The 19,866-nt window shown below is 45.8% G+C and overlaps 1 protein-coding gene across 1 annotated transcript in view; it reads left to right on the top strand.

Moving 5' to 3' along the window:
* wdfy3 (WD repeat and FYVE domain containing 3) overlaps positions 1-18,952 on the top strand; it is a 206,092-nt gene extending 187,140 nt beyond the window's left edge. The window contains 10 exon segments of the mRNA XM_046351507.1: positions 346-500; positions 1,312-1,470; positions 5,531-5,710; positions 9,260-9,442; positions 9,731-9,827; positions 11,196-11,375; positions 14,786-15,073; positions 15,378-15,489; positions 16,825-17,022; positions 17,856-18,952. Of these exon segments, the coding sequence (XP_046207463.1) occupies positions 346-500; positions 1,312-1,470; positions 5,531-5,710; positions 9,260-9,442; positions 9,731-9,827; positions 11,196-11,375; positions 14,786-15,073; positions 15,378-15,489; positions 16,825-17,022; positions 17,856-17,976 (1,673 nt within the window). The 3' untranslated portion in view covers positions 17,977-18,952.
* The last annotated feature ends 914 nt before the right edge of the window (positions 18,953-19,866 follow it).

The following is a 19,866-nucleotide window of genomic DNA, read 5'->3' as shown; positions in this document are numbered from 1 at the left end:
ACAGATAGTGTGTAGTGATTAGGTTTGGGAACAGTGTGTGGAACAGTGTGTGCAGTCTGTGGGAACAGTCTGTGTGTGTGTGTGGGTGTGTGTGGACAGTGTGTGTGTGTGTGTGTGTGTGTGTGTGTGTGTGTGTGTGTGTGTGTGTGTGTGTGTGTGTGTGTGTGTGTGTGCGTGTGTGTGTGCGTGCGTGCGTGCGTGCGTGCGTGCGTGCGTGCGTGCGTGCGTGCGTGCGTGCGTGCGTGCGTGCGTTTCAGAGCTGAAAGAGCCAGTGGGCCAGATCGTGTGTACTGAGAAGGTTTGGGAATAGGTGTGTGTAACAGTGTGTGTGTGTGTGTGTTTCAGAGCTGAAAGAGCCAGTGGGCCAGATCGTGTGTACTGAGAAAGGCATTCTGGCTGTGGAACAGAATAAAGTCCTCCAACCTCCTGTCTGGAACAAGACCTTTGCCTGGGGTTACGCTGACCTCTCCTGCAGACTGGCCAACTATGAGTCCGACAAGGTAAGCACACACTCGCTGACCTCAGCTGCAGACTGGCCAACTAGGAGTCCGACAAGGTAAGCACACACTCGCTGACCTCCGCTGCAGACTGGCCAACTATCTCTCTAACTAACCAGGTCAGACTGCTGTCTCTGGGTCTCAGTGCAGGCGTGACCGTGCATGTTAATCAAGACATGTTGCAGTCATGGAATTCATTCTGCAACTCAATTCTATTTCTGTGGTGTTGTTTTGACAATGTCTATGGCTCTATCTCAGTTCGTCTTTCTTTGATTCCTCTCCTCCTCAAAACCCATCGGAGAAGAAGGTCAGAGGAGAGTCATCTTTGACCTTCTCCTCCAATACAGTTGAGAAGGAGACGAGGAGACGAGGAGAGAATGCAAGGAATGGAGGAAATAATTAACCTTGCCTAGAGACTAAATCCTGTGGGGCAGCAGTGCCCCCTGGAGTTAAGGCAGCATTACCCTTCCCTAACCTCCTGCTCCCCTGACCAACCAATCCCCTCTCTCCTTCCCCCTGACTAACCACTCCCCTTTCTCCTTCCCCCTGACTAACCTCTCCCCTTTCTCCTTCCCCCTGACTAACCAATCCCCTCTCTCCTCCCCCCTAACCAATCTCCTCTCTCCTCCCCCCTGACTGACCAATCCCCTCTCTCCTCCCCCCTGACTAACCAATCCCCTCTCTCCTTCCACCTGACTGACCAATCCCCTCTCTTCTTCCACCTGACTGACCAATCCCCTCTCTCCTTCCACCTGACTGACCAATCCCCTCTCTCCTTCGCGCTGGCTAACCAATCCCTTCTCTCCTCCTCTAGGCGGTGGTGGTGTATGAGTGTCTGTCAGAGTGGGGTCAGATCCTGTGTGCCATCTGCCCCAACCCCAAGCTGGTCATCACCGGGGGAACCAGCACTGCCATCTGTGTCTGGGAGACGGGCACATCCAAGGAGAGGGCCAAGACCCTCACACTCAAACAGGTAACCAGACTCTCTAGTCACTCAAACAGGTAACCAGACAGTCACTCAAACAGGTAACCAGACTCTCAGGTAACCAGACTCTCTAGTCACTCAAACAGGTAACCAGACTCTCTAGTCACTCAAACAGGTAACCAGACTCTCTAGTCACTCAAACAGGTAACCAGACTCTCTAGTCACTCAAACAGGTAACCAGACTCTCAGGTAACCAGACTCTCAGGTAACCAGACTCTCAGGTAACCAGACTCTCAGGTAACCAGACTCTCAGGTAACCAGACTCTCAGGTAACCAGACTCTCAAATAGGTAACCAGACTCTCAAATAGGTAACCAGACTCTCAAATAGGTAACCAGACTCTCAGATAACCAGACTCTCAGGTAACCAGACTCTCAGGTAACCAGACTCTCTAGTCACTCAAACAGGTAACCAGACACTCAAACAGGTAACCAGACTCTCTAGTCACTCAAACAGGTAACCAGACTCTCTAGTCACTCAAACTGGTAACCAGACTCTCTAGTCACTCAAACAGGTAACCAGACTCTCAGGTAACCAGACTCTCAGGTAACCAGACTCTCAGGTAACCAGACTCTCAGGTAACCAGACTCTCAAATAGGTAACCAGACTCTCAAATAGGTAACCAGACTCTCAGATAACCAGACTCTCAGGTAACCAGACTCTCAGGTAACCAGACTCTCAGGTAACCAGACTCTCAGGTAACCAGACTCTCTAGACACTCAAACAGGTAACCAGACACTCAAACAGGTAACCAGACTCTCTAGTCACTCAAACAGGTAACCAGACTCTCTAGTCACTCAAACAGGTAACCAGACTCTCTAGACACTCAAACAGGTAACCAGACACTCAAACAGGTAACCAGACTCTCAGGTAACCAGACTCTCTAGACACTCAAACAGGTAACCAGACTCTCAGGTAACCAGACTCTCTAGACACTCAAACAGGTAACCAGACTCTCAGGTAACCAGACTCTCAGGTAACCAGTCTCTCTAGACACTCAAACAGGTAACCAGACACTCAAACAGGTAACCAGACTCTCTAGTCACTCAAACAGGTAACCAGACTCTCTAGTCACTCAAACAGGTAACCAGACTCTCTAGACACTCAAACAGGTAACCAGACACTCAAACAGGTAACCAGACTCTCAGGTAACCAGACTCTCTTGTCACTCAAACAGGTAACCAGACTCTCAGGTAACCAGACTCTCTAGTCACTCAAACAGGTAACCAGACTCTCTAGTCACTCAAACAGGTAACCAGACTCTCTAGACACTCAAACAGGTAACCAGACTCTCAGGTAACCAGACTCTCTAGACACTCAAACAGGTAACCAGACTCTCAGGTAACCAGACTCTCTAGACACTCAAACAGGTAACCAGACTCTCTAGTCACTCAAACAGGTAACCAGACTCTCTAGTCACTCAAACAGGTAACCAGACTCTCAGGTAACCAGACTCTCTAGTCACTCAAACAGGTAACCAGACTCTCTAGTCACTCAAACAGGTAACCAGACTCTCTAGTCACTCAAACAGGTAACCAGACTCTCTAGTCACTCAAACAGGTAACCAGATTCTCTAGACACTCAAACAGGTAACCAGATTCTCTAGACACTCAAACAGGTAACCAGATTCTCTAGACACTCAAACAGGTAACCAGATTCTCTAGACACTCAAACAGGTAACCAGACTCTCAGGTAACCAGACTCTCTAGACACTCAAACAGGTAACCAGATTCTCTAGACACTCAAACAGGTAACCAGATTCTCTAGACACTCAAACAGGTAACCAGACAATCTTATTTTACCAGGTCATTTACAGCAACGACCTGGGGAATAGTAGGGATGAAGGAGCCAACTGTAAGCTGGGGGTGATTAGGTGACCATGATGGTTTGAGGGCCAGTTTGGGAATTTAGCCAGGACACTGGGGTTAACACCCCTACTCTTAAGATGAGTACCATGGGATCTTTAGTGTCCACAGAGTGTCAGGACACCCGTTTAACGTCCCATCTGAAAGACGGCACCCTACACAGGGCAATGTCCCCAATCACTGCCCTGGGGCATTGAGATATTAATGTTTTAGACCAGAGGAAAGAGTGCCTCCTACTGGCCCTCCAACACCACTTCCAGCAGCATCTGGTCTCCCATCCAGGGACCGACCAGGACCAACCCTGCTTAGCTAACTTTTTATTCATCAATCTACACACAATGCCTCATAATGACAAAGGAAAAACTGTTTTTTAGACATTTTCACAAATGTATAAAAAATTAAAACAGATACCTTATTTACATAAGAATTCAGACCCTTTGCTATGAGACTCAAAATTGAGCACAGGTACATCCTGTTTCCATTGATCACCCTTGAGATGTTTCTACAACTTGATTGGAGCCTATCTGTGGTAAATTCAATTGATTGGACATGATTTGGAAAGGCACACACCTGTCTATATAAGGTCCCACAGTTGGCAGTGCATGTCAGAGCAAAAATCAAGCCCATGCGGTCGACGGAATTGTCCGTAGAGCTCCGGGACAGGATTGTGTCGAGGCACAGATCTGGGGAAGGGTACCGAAACATTTCTGCAGCATTGAAGGTCCCCAAGATCACAGCGACCTCCATCTCTGCAGCGCTCCACCAATCAGGCCTTTCTGGTAGAGTGGCCAGATGGAAGCCACTCCTCAGTAAAAGGAACATGACAGCCCACTTGGAGTTTGCCAAAAGGCATCTAAAGGTCTCTCAGACCATGAGACACAAGATTTTCTGGTCTGATGAAACCAAGATTAAACTCTTTTGCCTGAATGCCAAGCGTCACGTCTGTAGGAAACCTGACACCATCCCTACGGTGAAGCGTGGTGGTGGCAGCATCATGATGTGAGAATGTTTTTCAGCGGCAGGGACTGGGAGACTAGTCAGGATCGAGGGGAAAGATGAACGGAGCAAAGGACAGAGAGATCCTTGATGAAAACCTGCTCCAGAGCGCTCAGAACCTCAGCCTGGAGCTAAGGTTCACCTTCCAACATGACAGCGACCCTAAGCACACAGCCAAGATAACGCAGGAGTGGCTTCTGGACAGGTCTCTGAATGTCCTTGAGTGGGCCAGCCAGAACCCGGACTTGAACCCGATAGAACGTCTCTGGAGAGACCTGAAAATAGCTGTGCAGCGACGCTCCTCATCCAACCTGGCAGAGTTTGAGAGGATCTGCAGAGAAGAATGGGAGAAACTCCCCAAATACAGGTGTACCAAGCTTGTAGCGTCATACCCAAGAAGATTCGAGGCTGTAATCTCTCTGTAATCACTGTCAAAGATGCTTTAACACAGTACTGAGTAAAGGGTCTGAATACTTTTGTAAATGTGATGTTTTTTAAATTATTTTTTTATACATTTGCAAACATTTCTATAAACCTGTTTTTGTTTTGGCATCATGGGGTATTGTGATGTCATTATGGGGTATTGTGATGGCATCATGGGGTATTGTGATGTCATCATGGGGTATTGTGATGTCATTATGGGGTATTGTGATGTCATCATGGGGTATTGTGATGTCATTATGGGGTATTGTGATGTCATTATGGGGTATTGTGATGTCATTATGGGGTATTGTGATGTCATTACGGGGTATTGTGATGTCATTACGGGGTATTGTGATGTCATTACGGGGTATTGTGATGTCGTCATGGGGTATTGTGATGTCATCATGGGGTATTGTGATGTCATTATGGGGTATTGTGATGTCATCATGGGTTATTGTGATGGCATCATGGGGTATTGTGATGTCATTATGGGGTATTGTGATGGCATCATGGGGTATTGTGATGGCATCATGGGGTATTGTGTGTAGATTGAAGAAATAAAATGCTTTCAGACATTTCAATATAAGGCTGTAACAAAATGTGTAAAATCCAACTACTTCCCAACAAACACACAGTCACCATTAGATAGTATCTCTGCCACTTTTTAACTGGTGTGTAATGCGTGTCTGTGCCTGTATGGAACATGTCAGTAACCCGTGTTTTTAACATGTGTGTATGTCCCTCCCCTCTCCTCTCCCCTGCCAGGCGTTGCTGGGCCATACAGACACAGTAACCTGTCTGACAGCCTCGTCAGCGTATCACATCCTGGTGTCTGGTTCTAGAGACAGGACCTGCATCATCTGGGACCTCAACAAACTGTCCTTCGTCACACAGCTCAGAGGACACAGGGCCCCAGTCTCCGCCCTTTGCATCAACGAACTCACGGTGGGTGGTGTATTCACACTCAGGAACTCACGGTGGGTGGTGTTTTCACACTCAGGAACTCACGGTGGGTGGTGTATTCACACTCAGGAACTCACGGTGGGTGGTGTATTCACACTCAGGAACTCACGGTGGGTGGTGTATTCACACTCAGGAACTCACGGTGGGTGGTGTATTCACACCTCTAGTTCTGGTTCAACTATAAACCAACTCTAGTTCTGGTCCATCTCTAGTTCTGGTCCAACTATAAACCAACTCTAGTTCTGGTCCAACTATAAACCAACTCTAGTTCTGGTCCAACTATAAACCAACTCTAGTTCTGGTCCAACTATAAACCAACTCTAGTTCTGGTCCAACTATAAACCAACTCTAGTTCTGGTCCAACTATAAACCAACTCTAGTTCTGGTCCAACTATAAACCAACTCTAGTTCTGGTCCAACTATAAACCAACTCTAGTTCTGGTCCAACTATAAACCAACTCTAGTTCTGGTCCAACTATAAACCAACTCTAGTTCTGGTCCAACTATAAACCAACTCTAGTTCTGGTCCAACTATAAACCAACTCTAGTTCTGGTCCAACTTTAAACCAACTCTAGTTCTGGTCCAACTATAAACCAACTCTAGTTCTGGTCCAACTATAAACCAACTCTAGTTCTGGTCCATCTCTAGTTCTGGTCCAACTTTAAACCAACTCTAGTTCTGGTCCAACTATAAACCATCTCTAGTTCTGGTCCAACTATAAACCAACTCTAGTTCTGGTCCAACTATAAATCAACTCTAGTTCTGGTCCAACTATAAACCAACTCTAGTTCTGGTCCAACTTTAAACCAACTCTAGTTCTGGTCCAACTATAAACCAACTCTAGTTCTGGTCCAACTATAAACCAACTCTAGTTCTGCCATTACTGTGTTTGGACCATGATAGTTCGTTGGTGACGTGGACACCAAGGAACTTGAAACTCTCGACCCAGGACAGTCGTCCAAGCGGTGATGCAGCCAGTCAAGATGATCTCGATGTTCGCAGCTGTAGAACGTTTTTTTGAGGAGCCGAGGGCTCCTGTGGGGGAGAGGCACTGCCGTGCCATTTTCACGACTGCCCTGTGTGGATTATGTTAAGTCTTTAGTGATGGGGACACCAAGGAACTTTAACCTTTCAACCCACTTCACAACAGCCCTTTTGATGTGGATGAGGGAGGCGTACTCTCCCGTCTGTCTCCTGTATTCCACAATCAACTCCTTGTTCTTACTGATGTTGAGGGAGAGGTTGTTGTCCTGGCACCACACTGCCAGGTCTCTGACCTCCTCCCTGTTGGTTGACTCATCACGGTCAGAGATTAGTTCTAACACCGTTGTCTTGATGATGGTGTTGTAGTCCTGTGTGGCCATGCAGTCGTGGATGAACAGGGAGTACAGGAGGGGACTAGACACACACCCCTGAGGGGCGGAGGTGTTGTTGTCTACCCCCACCGCCTGGGGCCAGCCCGTCAGGAAGTCCAGGATCCAGTTGCAGAGGGAGGGGTTCAGTCCCAGGGTCCTTATCTTGGTGATGAGCTTGGAGGGCACTATGGTGTTGAACGCTGAGCTGTAGACTATGACCAGCATTCTCACAGTCATTTTTCCTCTGGTCCAGGTGAGCGGGCAGTGTGAAGTGCAATTGAGATTGCATCATCTGTGGATTTGTTGGGGCGGTATGTGAATGAGAGTGGGTCTAGGGTTTCTGGGATGATGGTGTTGATGTGTGTGTCGTGACCAGCCTTTCAAAGCATTTCAATATTAAAGATGTGAGTGCCACAGGGCGATGTCGTCATTTAGGCAGGTTACCTTGGGAACAGGGACAATGGTGGTCAGCTTGAAACATGTTGGGATTACAGACTGGGACCAGGAGAGATTAAACATGTTGGGATTACAGACCGGGACCAGGAGAGATTAAACATGTTGGGATTACAGACTGGGACCAGGAGAGATTAAACATGTTGTGATTACAGACCGGGACCAGGAGAGATTAAACATGTTGGGATTACAGACTGGGACCAGGAGAGATTAAACATGTTGGGATTACAGACCGGGACCAGGAGAGAGTAAACATGTTGTGATTACAGACCGGGACCAGGAGAGATTAAACATGTCAGTGAAGACACTTGTCAGCTGGTCTGTGCATGCTTTGAGAACACGCCCTGGTATTCCGTCTGGCCCGTCGGCCTTGAGATTGTTAACCTGTTTAAAACGTTTTGCTCGCGTCGGCCCAGGAGAGCTAGATCACACGGTCATCTGGAAACACAAGGGGCTTTTTTACGCAAGGGCACAGTGTTATTTTATGACTTGCCTAGTTAAATAAGGTGAAATAAATCAAATCAAATAAATAAAAAATATTCATACAATCGAGCATAAAAAGCTTGTAGCTCATTTGGGAGTTATGCGTCCATAGGCAACTCACGGCTGGGTTTCCCTTTGTAATCTGTTACTGTCTGCAAGCCCTGCCACATACGACAAGCATTGGAGCAGGTGTAATAGGATTCTACCCTCCTCCTATGTTGTCCTTTTGCTTGTTTGATGTCTCGGAGGTTGTAACTTTCTTTTACGCGTCCGTGTACTGTTCCTGGTAAGCGGTAGCTTTAGCCCAGCGCGGATAGTGCTTGTAATCCATGCTTTTTGGGGTGGATATACGTTCTTATAGTCACTGTGGGGACGCCATCGTCTATGCACTTACTGATGAAGCCTGTGACTGCTGTGGTAAACTCCTCAATGCTATCGGATGAATCTCAGGAACATATTCCAGTCTGTGCTAGATAAAACAGTCTTGTAGGCTTGTCTGTTTCATCGGACCACTTCCTGTTTGAGCTCATCACTGGTACTTCCTGTTTGAGCATTTGTTTGTACGCAGGAGAATAGAGTCATGGTCAGATTTGCTGAAGGGAGGACGAGGGAAGGACTTGCATGTGTTTCTGTTGGTAGAATAAAAGCAGTCTGCGGTTCTAGTGCCCCTAGTGGCGTGTTAGAAGAAGTGCGGTAGAACGGTTTCAAGTCTCCCCATATGTTAAAGTCTCCGGCCCACCAGAAACACTGCCTCTGGGTGAGTGGTTTCTTGTATTGTTTATGGCCTCACACGGTTTGTGGAGTGTCAGAGTGCTGTTGGCTTGTTGAAGGATGTGGACGAGGTCTGCAGAATACCGCGAGGTTTTCATTATCACCTGAGCAACAGATCGAGATTTCCTTCACACTTAATTCAGCACAACAGTTGTTTATTTATGAAAAAACATACTGAATACTTATGTAAATGTGATATTTCATATATATATTTTTTTTTTCTAAAAACCTGTTTTCATTTCATCATTATAGGGTATTGTGTGTAGATTGATGAAGGGGGGGTTGGGGGGCAATTTAATCAATTTTAAAATAAATGAAACAAAATGTGGAAAAAGTCTAGGGGTCTGAATACTTTCAGAAGGCTCTGTGTATTCAGCTGTACATTAGCTAAAACTTCAAACAAAGTGAACTTGATCACTTGATTATCTCTCTCTCTCTCTGTGTGTGTGTATATATATATATATACAGGGAGACATAGTATCTTCGGCGGGCACCTACATCCATGTGTGGAGCATCAACGGCAGTCCCATAGCCAGCGCCAACACCTTCACTGGCCGCTCACAGCAGATCCTCTGTTGCTGCGTGTCAGAGATGAACGAATGGGACACGCAGAACGTCATCGTCACCGGACACTCCGACGGCGTCGTCAGGGTAACCAACACTTCCTCCCTTCCTCTTCTCATCCTACTCTTACTCCATCTTATTTTTTTTTGTGGGGGGTTTCAGATGAAGTCTAGAACTGGACAACAACAACAAAAAAAGCAAGGTCAACGAGGAATCTCCATTGAAAGTTATTTTTAGTCCAATTTTAGGCTTATCTGAATCTGGGAAACCAGCCCTTAGTATCTGTCACTCTTTGTACGTAGTGTATTTCTGCTTCAAAATGAGTTTCCTCATCAAAGACATTAAAGTTTTCTAATCTAATCTTCCTTCCTGTAGTTCTGGAGGATGGAGTTCCTACAAGTCCCAGAAACCCCTGCTCCAGAGCCCATCGAGCCCCCTGATGTAACCGACTGCTGTACAGAGGACAAGCTGGGTAGGTCTCCGTGTGTGTGTGTGTGTGTGTGTGTGTGTGTGTGTGTGTGTGTGTGTGTGTGTGTGTGTGTGTGTGTGTGTGTGTGTGTGTGTGTGTGTGTGTGTGTGTGTGTGTGTGTGTGTGTGTGTGTGTGTGTGTGTGTGTGTGTGTGTGACTAAGTCTCTAATACTGGTGAGGTCATAATTTCATCACGAAGCGAAAAGACATCTGGATGTCTCCCCTTCACTATGAAGTCCATTGCAAAATAAGTGCACTATCTAGGGAATAGGGTGCCATAGGGCTCTGGTCTAAAGTAGTGCACTATCTAGGGAATAGGGTGCCATAGGGCTCTGGTCTAAAGTAGTGCACTATCTAGGGAATAGGGTGCCATAGGGCTCTGGTCTAAAGTAGTGCACTATGTAGGGAATAGGGTGCCATAGGGCTCTGGTCTAAAGTAGTGCACTATCTAGGGAATAGGGTGCCATAGGGCTCTGGTCTAAAGTAGTGCACTATCTAGGGAATAGGGTGCCATAGGGCTCTGGTCTAAAGTAGTGCACTATCTAGGGAATAGGGTGCCATAGGGCTCTGGTCTAAAGTAGTGCACTATCTAGGGAATAGGGTGCCATAGGGCTCTGGTCTAAAGTAGTGCACTATCTAGGGAATAGGGTGCCATAGGGCTCTGGTCTAAAGTAGTGCACTATCTAGGGAATAGGGTGCCATAGGGCTCTGGTCTAAAGTAGTGCACTATCTAGGGAATAGGGTGCCATAGGGCTCTGGTCTAAAATAGTGCACTATCTAGGGAATAGGGTGCCATAGGGCTCTGGTCTAAAATAGTGCACTATATAGGGAATAGGGTGCCATAGGGCTCTGGTCTAAAGTAGTGCACTATCTAGGGAATAGGGTGCCATAGGGCTCTGGTCTAAAGTAGTGCACTATCTAGGGAATAGGGTGCCATAGGGCTCTGGTCTAAAGTAGTGCACTATCTAGAGAATAAGGTGCCATAGGGCTCTGGTCTAAAGTAGTGCACTATCTAGGGAATAGGGTGCCATAGGGCTCTGGTCTAAAGTAGTGCACTATCTAGGGAATAGGGTGCCATAGGGCTCTGGTCTAAAGTAGTGCACTATCTAGGGAATAGGGTGCCATAGGGCTCTGGTCTAAAATAGTGCACTATCTATGGAATAGGGTGCCATAGGGCTCTGGTCTAAAGTAGTGCACTATCTAGGGAATAGGGTGCCATAGGGCTCTGGTCTAAAGTAGTGCACTATGTAGGGAATAGGGTGCCATAGGGCTCTGGTCTAAAGTAGTGCACTATGTAGGGAATAGGGTGCCATTGGGGATGCCGCCTCTGTGTCCTGTGAGCAATAAAGTAGTCTTTCTCTTCGTCTCCAGCAGAGGGACCCGAGAGCCAGAACGCTGACGAAGACAGCAGCGAATCAGACGGAGACGAGCCCTGCCTCAGCACAGAGTCCAAACCCTCCCCTCTGCCCAACGCGGCAGCTGGGGGAGGAGCTGGATCGGTTGGGGGAGGATCAGGCAGCCAACCAGGCAGCACCGTCCACAGACCCAAAGGTTGGTTTACCAGTCAGCCAGCTAGTCAGCCAGCCAGCCAGTCATTCAGCCAGCCAGCCAATCATCCAGTCATCCATTCAGTCAGCCATCCAGTCATCCATTCAGCCAGCCAATCATCCAGTCAGCCATCCAGTCATCCTGCCAGCCAGTCATCCATTCAGTCAGTCAGCCAGCCAGCCAGCCAGCCAGCCAGTCATCCATTCAGTCAGCCAGCCAGCCAATCATCCAGTCATCCGTTCAGTCAGCCAGCCATCCAGCCAGTCAGCCAGCCAGCCAGTCAGCCAGCCAGCCAATCATCCAGTCATCCATTCAGTCAGCCAGCCAGCCAGCCAGCCAGCCAATCATCCAGCCAGTCAGCCAGTCAGTCAGCCAGCCAATCATCCAGTCAGCCAGTCATCCGGCCAGCCAGCCAGCCAGTCAGTCATCCAGTCAGCCAATCATCCAGTCAGCCAGCCAGTGATCCAGCCAGCCAGCCAGTCAGCCAGTCATCCAGTCAGCCAATCATCCAGTCAGCCAGTGATCCAGCCAGCCAGCCAGTCAGCCAGTCATCAGTCAGTCAGTCAGCCAGCCAGCCAGCCAGCCAGCCAGCCAGTCAGTCAGTCAGTCAGTCGACCTACCTATATGAAGGCAGAGTGTGACAATGTTCATCATTTGATGACTTCATTTGTTGAATAGGTAATTGGCTAAAACCTATTATATTCTAATATTTTTCTCCATCTCTCATGTTTTGATTCCTACATACCTGTAACAGACACTATCTGATATAATGCTGTTTTGATTCCTACATACCTGTAACAGACACTATCTGATATAATGCTGTTTTGATTCCTACATACCTGTAACAGACACTATCTGGTATAATGCTGTTTCTGATTCTGTTTTGATTCCTACATACCTGTAACAGACACTATCTGATATAATGCTGTTTTGATTCCTACATACCTGTAACAGACACTATCTGATATAATGCTGTTTTGATTCCTACATACCTGTAACAGACACTATCTGATATAATGCTGTTTTGATTCCTACATACCTGTAACAGACACTATCTGATATAATGCTGTTTTGATTCCTACATACCTGTAACAGACACTATCTGATATAATGCTGTTTTGATTCCTACATATTCCTGGTATAATGCTGTTTTGATACATACCTGTAACAGACACTATCTGATATAATGCTGTTTTGATTCCTACATACCTGTAACAGACACTATCTGATATAATGCTGTTTTGATTCCTACATATAACAGACACTATCTGTTTTGATTCCTACATACCTGTAACAGACACTATCTGATATAATGCTGTTTTGATTCCTACATACCTGTAACAGACACTATCTGATATAATGCTGTTTTGATTCCTACATACCTGTAACAGACACTATCTGATATAATGCTGTTTTGATTCCTACATACCTGTAACAGACACTATCTGATATAATGCTGTTTTGATTCCTACATACCTGTAACAGACACTATCTGGTATAAAGGACCTTTCAAGAGTACAGACAACCACCCGTCATTAATGGTCTGTAGATCCTGAGGGTCCCGGTGCCCTGAGCTTTCAGTCAGTCAGTTAATCAGCCAGTCAGTTAATCAGCCAGTCTGTTAATCAGCCAGTTAATCAGTCAGTTAATCAGCCAGTCAGTTAATCAGTCAGTTAATCAGTCAGTTAATCAGCCAGTCAGTTAATCAGTCAGTTAATCAGTTAATCAGCCAGTCAGTTAGTCAGTCAGTCAGTTAATCAGTCAGTTAATCAGTCAGTCAGTTAATCAGCCAGTCAGTTAGTCAGTCAGTCAGTTAATCAGTTAATCAGCCAGTCAGTCAGTTAATCAGTCAGTTAATCAGTCAGTCAGTTAATCAGCCAGTCAGTTAGTCAGTCAGTCAGTTAATCAGTCAGTTAAATCAGTCAGTTAATCAGCCAGTCAGTTAGTCAGTCAGTCAGTTAATCAGCCAGTCAGTTAATCAGTCAGTTAATCAGCCAGTCAGTTAATCAGTCAGTTAATCAGTTAATCAGCCAGTCAGTTAGTCAGTCAGTCAGTTAATCAGTCAGTTAATCAGTCAGTCAGTTAATCAGCCAGTCAGTTAGTCAGTCAGTCAGTTAATCAGTCAGTTAATCAGTTAATCAGCCAGTCAGTTAGTCAGTCAGTCAGTTAATCAGTCAGTTAATCAGTCAGTCAGTTAATCAGCCAGTCAGTTAGTCAGTCAGTCAGTTAATCAGTCAGTTAATCAGTCAGTCAGTTAATCAGCCAGTCAGTTAGTCAATCAGTCAGTTAATCAGCCAGTCTGTTAATCAGTCAGTCAGTTAATCAGCCAGTCTGTTAATCAGTCAGTCAGTTAATCAGCCAGTCTGTTAATCAGTTAATCAGTCAGTCAGTTAGTCAGTCAGTCAGTTAGTCAGTCAGTCTGTTAATCAGCCAGTCTGTTAATCAGTCAGTCAGTTAATCAGCCAGTCAGTTAATCAGTCAGTTAATCAGTTAATCAGCCAGTCAGTTAGTCAGTCAGTCAGTTAATCAGTCAGTCAGTTAATCAGCCAGTCAGTTAGTCAGTCAGTCAGTTAGTCAGTTAATCAGCCAGTCAGTTAGTCAGTCAGTCAGTTAATCAGTCAGTTAGTCAGTCAATCAGTCAGTTAGTCAGTCAGTCAGTTAATCAGCCAGTCAGTTAGTCAGTCAGTCAGTTAATCAGTCAGTTAGTCAGTCAGTCAGTTAATCAGCCAGTCTGTTAATCAGTTAATCAGCCAGTCAGTTAGTCAGTCAGTCAGTTAATCAGTCAGTTAATCAGCCAGTCAGTTAATCAGCCAGTCTGTTAGTCAGTCAGTTAATCAGTCAGTCAGTTAATCAGCTAATCAGTCAGTTAATCAGTCAGTCAGTTAATCAGTTAATCAGCCAGTCAGTTAATCAGTCAGTCAGTTAATCAGTCAGTCAGTTAATCAGCCAGTCTGTTAGTCAGTCAGTTAATCAGTCAGTCAGTCAGTTAATCAGTCAGTCAGTCAGTTAATCAGTCAGTCAGTCAGTTAATCAGTCAGTCAGTCAGTTAATCAGTCAGTCAGTTAATCAGTCAGTCAGTTAATCAGTCAGTCAGTCAGTCAGTTAATCAGTCAGTCAGTTAATCAGTCAGTTAATCAGTCAGTCAGTTAATCAGTCAGTTAATCAGTCAGTCAGTTAATCAGTCAGTTAATCAGTTAATCAGTCAGTCAGTTAATCAGTCAGTTAATCAGTTAATCAGTCAGTCAGTCAGTTAATCGCTCTCTGTACTGTCCCATACAGAGGTAGAGCTTGTATGAGAATGTTAATCTTCATTCATTTTAGGTTTGATCACTTAAGTTCTATAGTTTATTAGCTAAACCTACCCTATTCTTACTACTTTGCAACCCAAAAATAAAATGCTTTTTTTTCTGCAGTTCCTAGGGGTCCCGGTGCCCCCGGGGGTCGGCCAGGGGCCTCCTGGTCAGTGGACAGCGGGTCAGATGACTCCCGACGCTGGTCAGACACCCTCAGCCTGGACGAGAAGGACGGCTTTGTGTTCGTCAACTACTCCGAGGGACAGACGGGACAGACACCCCTCAAACCAGGGATCCACCCTCACCCCCAGCTTCACCCTCCGCACCCCATAGCAGGCCATGGGGGGGTCCCTCAGCCCGTACACCCCACCACCATGGAGGCACGGCCCTATAACCAGCTCAGAGCAGGTACAGACCAAACCACAGTAATACAGAGTTATGTATACTGCTGGGTGTGTTTTCCAGGTGGTCTGAGTTTGTGGGTGTTGTGTGTGTGTGTGTGTGTGTGCGTGCGTGCGTGTCCTCTAGCTAGTGCATTGTTAAAGTGCTGCCACTAAATTGTGTGTGTGTGTGTGTGTGTGTGTGTGTGTGTGTGTGTGTGTGTGTGTGTGTGTGTGTGTGTGTGTGTGTGTGTGTGTGTGTGTGTGTGTGTGTGTGTGTGTGTGTGTGTGTGTGTGTGTGTGTGTGTGTGTGTGTGTGTGTGTGTGTGTAGGCTACAGATGGGAGCGACAGCTGGTGTTCCGTAGTAAACTGACCATGCACACTGCATTCAACCGGAAGGACAACGCTCACCCAGCTGAGATCACATCCCTCGCCATCTCCAAGTAGGTGGTCTGTCTGTCTGTCTGTACCTCACTGCATTGAAATGTATATGTGACAGAGACCTCGTTCACAAGACAGTTTAGAGGTGGAGGTTGTATAGAGATATAGACAGTATTCACAAGACAGTTTAGAGGTGGAGGTTGTATAGAGATATAGACAGTATTCACAAGACAGTTTAGAGGTGGAGGTTGTATAGAGATATAGACAGTATTCACAAGACAGTTTAGAGGTGGAGGTTGTATAGAGATATAGACAGTATTCACAAGACAGTTTAGAGGTGGAGGTTGTATAGAGATATAGACAGTATTCACAAGACAGTTTAGAGGTGGAGGTTGTATAGAGATATAGACAGTATTCACAAGACAGTTTAGAGGTGGAGGTTGTATAGAGATATAGACAGTATTCACAAGACAGTTTAGAGGTGGAGGTTGTATAGAGATATAGACAGTATTCACAAGACAGTTTAGAGGTGGAGGTTGTATAGAGAGATAGACAGTATTCACAAGACAGTTTAGAGGTGGAGGTTGTATAGAGAGATAGACAGTATTCACAAGACAGTTTAGAGGTAGAGGTTGTATAGAGATATAGACAGTATTCACAAGACAGTTTAGAGGTGGAGGTTGTATAGAGATATAGACAGTATTCACAAGACAGTTTAGAGGTGGAGGTTGTATAGAGATATAGACAGTATTCACAAGACAGTTTAGAGGTGGAGGTTGTATAGAGATATAGACAGTATTCACAAGACAGTTTAGAGGTGGAGGTTGTATAGAGATATAGACAGTATTCACAAGACAGTTTAGAGGTGGAGGTTGTATAGAGATATAGACAGTATTCACAAGACAGTTTAGAGGTGGAGGTTGTATAGAGATATAGACAGTATTCACAAGACAGTTTAGTGTGGAGGTTGTATAGAGATATAGACAGTATTCACAAGACAGTTTAGAGGTGGAGGTTGTATAGAGATATAGACAGTATTCACAAGACAGTTTAGTGTACAGAGAAAGATGCGTTATAGTTGCATGGTGGCAGTAATCTTCTCCCTCACTCTTTCTTCCCACCTCTCTACTCTCTCTCCTTGCCTCCCCTTCTCTCTCTTTCTCCCCCTCTACTCTCTCTCTTTCCTACCTCTCTACTCTCTCTCCCTGCCTCCCCTTCTCTCTCTCTTTCTCCCCCTCTCTACTCTCTCTCTTTCCTACCTCTACTCTCTCTCCTTGCCTCCCCTTCTCTCTCTCTTTCTCCCCCTCTACTCTCTCTCTTTCCTACCTCTCTACTCTCTCTCCCTGCCTCCCCTTCTCTCTCCTCTCTGTGTGCGTTTGTCTCTCCCCCTCCCCCAGGGACCACAGTAAGATCCTGGTGGGTGATGGTCGTGGCAGAGTGTTCAGCTGGTCGGTGAGTGACCAGCCTGGTCGTTCTGCTGCTGACCACTGGGTGAAGGACGAGGTTGTGGACAGCTGTTCTGGCTGTACCGTCCGTTTCTCCCTCACGGAGAGACGTCACCACTGCAGGAACTGTGGACAGCTCTTCTGTCAGAAGTAAGTATCTGCGAGTCAGGGTTCGGGGCAACAACAAAAAATGTTGGGGTTAATGTAGAACGATTATCAACAATAATCATTCGTCATCGTGTTTATTTGTTAAAAGGGACAGATACAATTAAATGAATTGACACATTTAATAACAGTTAGCCAATTAGGGTTACTTGCCTTAATCAAGGGCACATCGACAGAGATTTCGTCCTTGTCTCGGGTATTGGAACCAGCAACCTTTCGGGTACTGGTCCAACGCTCATACCGCTAGGTTACCTGTCGCCCCAATCCTTTGCAGCATCAGTCCTCTAGATGGCCGGAAAAGGCTGCTGAAATGGTTAACCATCAATGAACCCGCTATAATATCAAAACTAAAATATTGTACAGCCCCTAAACATAACCTCAAGGAGTTTTACCAGGGACCAAGCACTGTGCACTAGTGTCTCTCTCTTTCTTCTCTCTCGCTGTCTCGCTGTCTCTCTCTCTTTCTTCTCTCTCGCTGTCTCTCTCTCTTTCTTCTCTCTCGCTGTCTCTCTCTCTTTCTTCTCTCTCGCTGTCTCTCTCTCTTTCTTCTCTCTCTCTCGCTCTCTTTCTTCTCTATCTGTCTATCTCTGTCTGTCTCTGTCTCTCTTTCTTCTCTCTCTGTCTCTGTCTCTCTCTCTTTCTTCTCTCTCTCTGTCTCTCTTTCTTCTCTCTCTCTGTCTCTCTCTCTTTCTTCTCTCTCTCTCTGTCTCTCTTTCTTCTCTCTCTCTCTTTCTTCTCTCTCTCTCTGTCTCTATTTCTTCTCTCTCTCTCTGTCTGTCTCTCTTTCTCTCTCTCTCTCTTTCTTCTATCTCTCCCAGGTGTAGTCGTTTCCAGTCTGAGATCAAGCGTCTGAAGATCTCATCCCCGGTGAGGGTCTGTCAGAACTGTTACTATAACCTGCAGCACGAGCGCAGCGCTGAGGACGGATGCAGAAACTAACCAAGGTCCTCGGTCCCACACCACTACAGCGGAAAGCCTATGTTGTGCCCGTTCTCTCTCTCGCACCCCCCCCACACACACACACCTCCCCCAATGCACCCCTCTACACACACCTGTCCAGTAACCACATGTAACGCACTGAATGACGCAGACTAAAAGGGATCACCGATTTGAACTGTGGCGATTGTTTCCGTAACTGTGGTAGTTAGTTTAGTATGAAGAAGACTGGGGGGGGGGGGGGGTAGATAGAAAAAGCCTATCAAATAGAGAGAGAAGAGTGTGAGGGGAGAGTTCGTTAAAACAATCTAATTTCTCGCTTTCTTTCACAGTCACAAAATAAAACGCTGCCCCTCAGCTCTATCCTCCATGTATCTCACCATTAGATCTTAGACACCAACAGAAAAGTCCTTCAGTTCTAAACTTGTTTATAATGTAAATACTTAACATTGACCTTTTTAACGAGCAGGAGGGGGTGGGGGGGTAGAGAGGGGAAAAAACGGATAAAATAATTCTATTCATGGTTGTCGAGGACAAAAAAAAAAAAAGTGATTGTGACTAATCATTCCCGGCTTTAAAAACTAAAGGAATGTGTGTAATGTTAGTCTATAATGTCACGGAAGCCCAGAGGGAATGAGAACTGCTACGTTCCAATTGGCACCCTATTCCCTACGTAGCGCACTACTTTTGACCAGAGTCCTATGAGAATAGGGTGCAAAGAGCAAGTCCACTATAAGAGAATTAGGGACGCTATTTGGGATGTGGACGATGATAATGACGGGGGGGGTGGGGGGTGGGGGGGGACTATGAATGTTATAATAATAGTAATAAGTGTTTGTGGGTTGACATTACAGTTTCTAGTTATGCAATGACTTCTTCATTTCTTTTGACATTATTTTTTTATTACAATGTGTGAGTTTGATGTGTGAGTTGCCCACAGTGTCAAGCGACTGCCATTAAAGTGAGATTGCGTCATGTCTTTTCTTCGCCAAATTGTTTTGATATATATATATCACGCTGAGTAGTATGTATGATGAGCTAACCGTGTCTGTCTTGTATCTACCATGCAGGCTTTAGTTTGGAACACGTAACCCCCCCCCCCCTCCCCCACCGAACAATTTAGTTCCCAGATTATGTTATTGTTGTTGTTTTTATCAAGACTGGAGAAAATATCATATCAAATCAAATGTTATTTGTTTATTGTTTATTTGTCACATGCGCGGAATACAACAGGTGTGGATCTTACCGTGAAATGATTAATTTACATGCCCTTTAACTAAACAATACAGTTTTAAGAAAAAAATAAGTGTCAAGTAAAATAATTGTTGAGTTAATTTTTTATATTTTTTAAGTAACAAATAATTAAAGAGCAGCAGTAAAATAACAATAGTACTGGGTCTATGTGGAGGCTATATACAGGAGGTACTGGGTCAATGTGGAGGCTATATACAGGAGGTACTGGGTCAATGTGGAGGCTATATACAGGAGGTACTGGGTCAATGTGGAGGCTATATACAGGAGGTACTGGGTCAATGTGGAGGCTATATACAGGAGGTACTGGGTCAATGTGGAGGCTATATACAGGAGGTACTGGGTCAATGTGGAGGCTATATACAGGAGGTACTGGGTCAATGTGGAGGCTATATACAGGGGGTACCGGTACTGGGTCAATGTGGAGGCTATATACAGGGGGTACCGGTACAGAGTCAATGTGGAGGCTATATACAGGAGAGTCAATGTGGAGGCTATATACAGGTACTGGGGTACCAGGAGGTACTGGGTCAATGTGGAGGCTATATACAGGGGGTACCGGTACAGAGTCAATGTGGAGGCTATATACAGGGGGTACCGGTACAGAGTCAATGTGGAGGCTATATACAGGGGGTACCGGTA

The sequence above is a fragment of the Oncorhynchus gorbuscha genome, linkage group LG05 (assembly GCF_021184085.1).
Source record: "Oncorhynchus gorbuscha isolate QuinsamMale2020 ecotype Even-year linkage group LG05, OgorEven_v1.0, whole genome shotgun sequence".
NCBI lineage: Eukaryota > Metazoa > Chordata > Actinopteri > Salmoniformes > Salmonidae > Oncorhynchus > Oncorhynchus gorbuscha.
The sequence above is the reverse complement of the archived record's forward strand: the minus strand, read 5'-3'. Positions and strand labels throughout refer to the sequence as shown.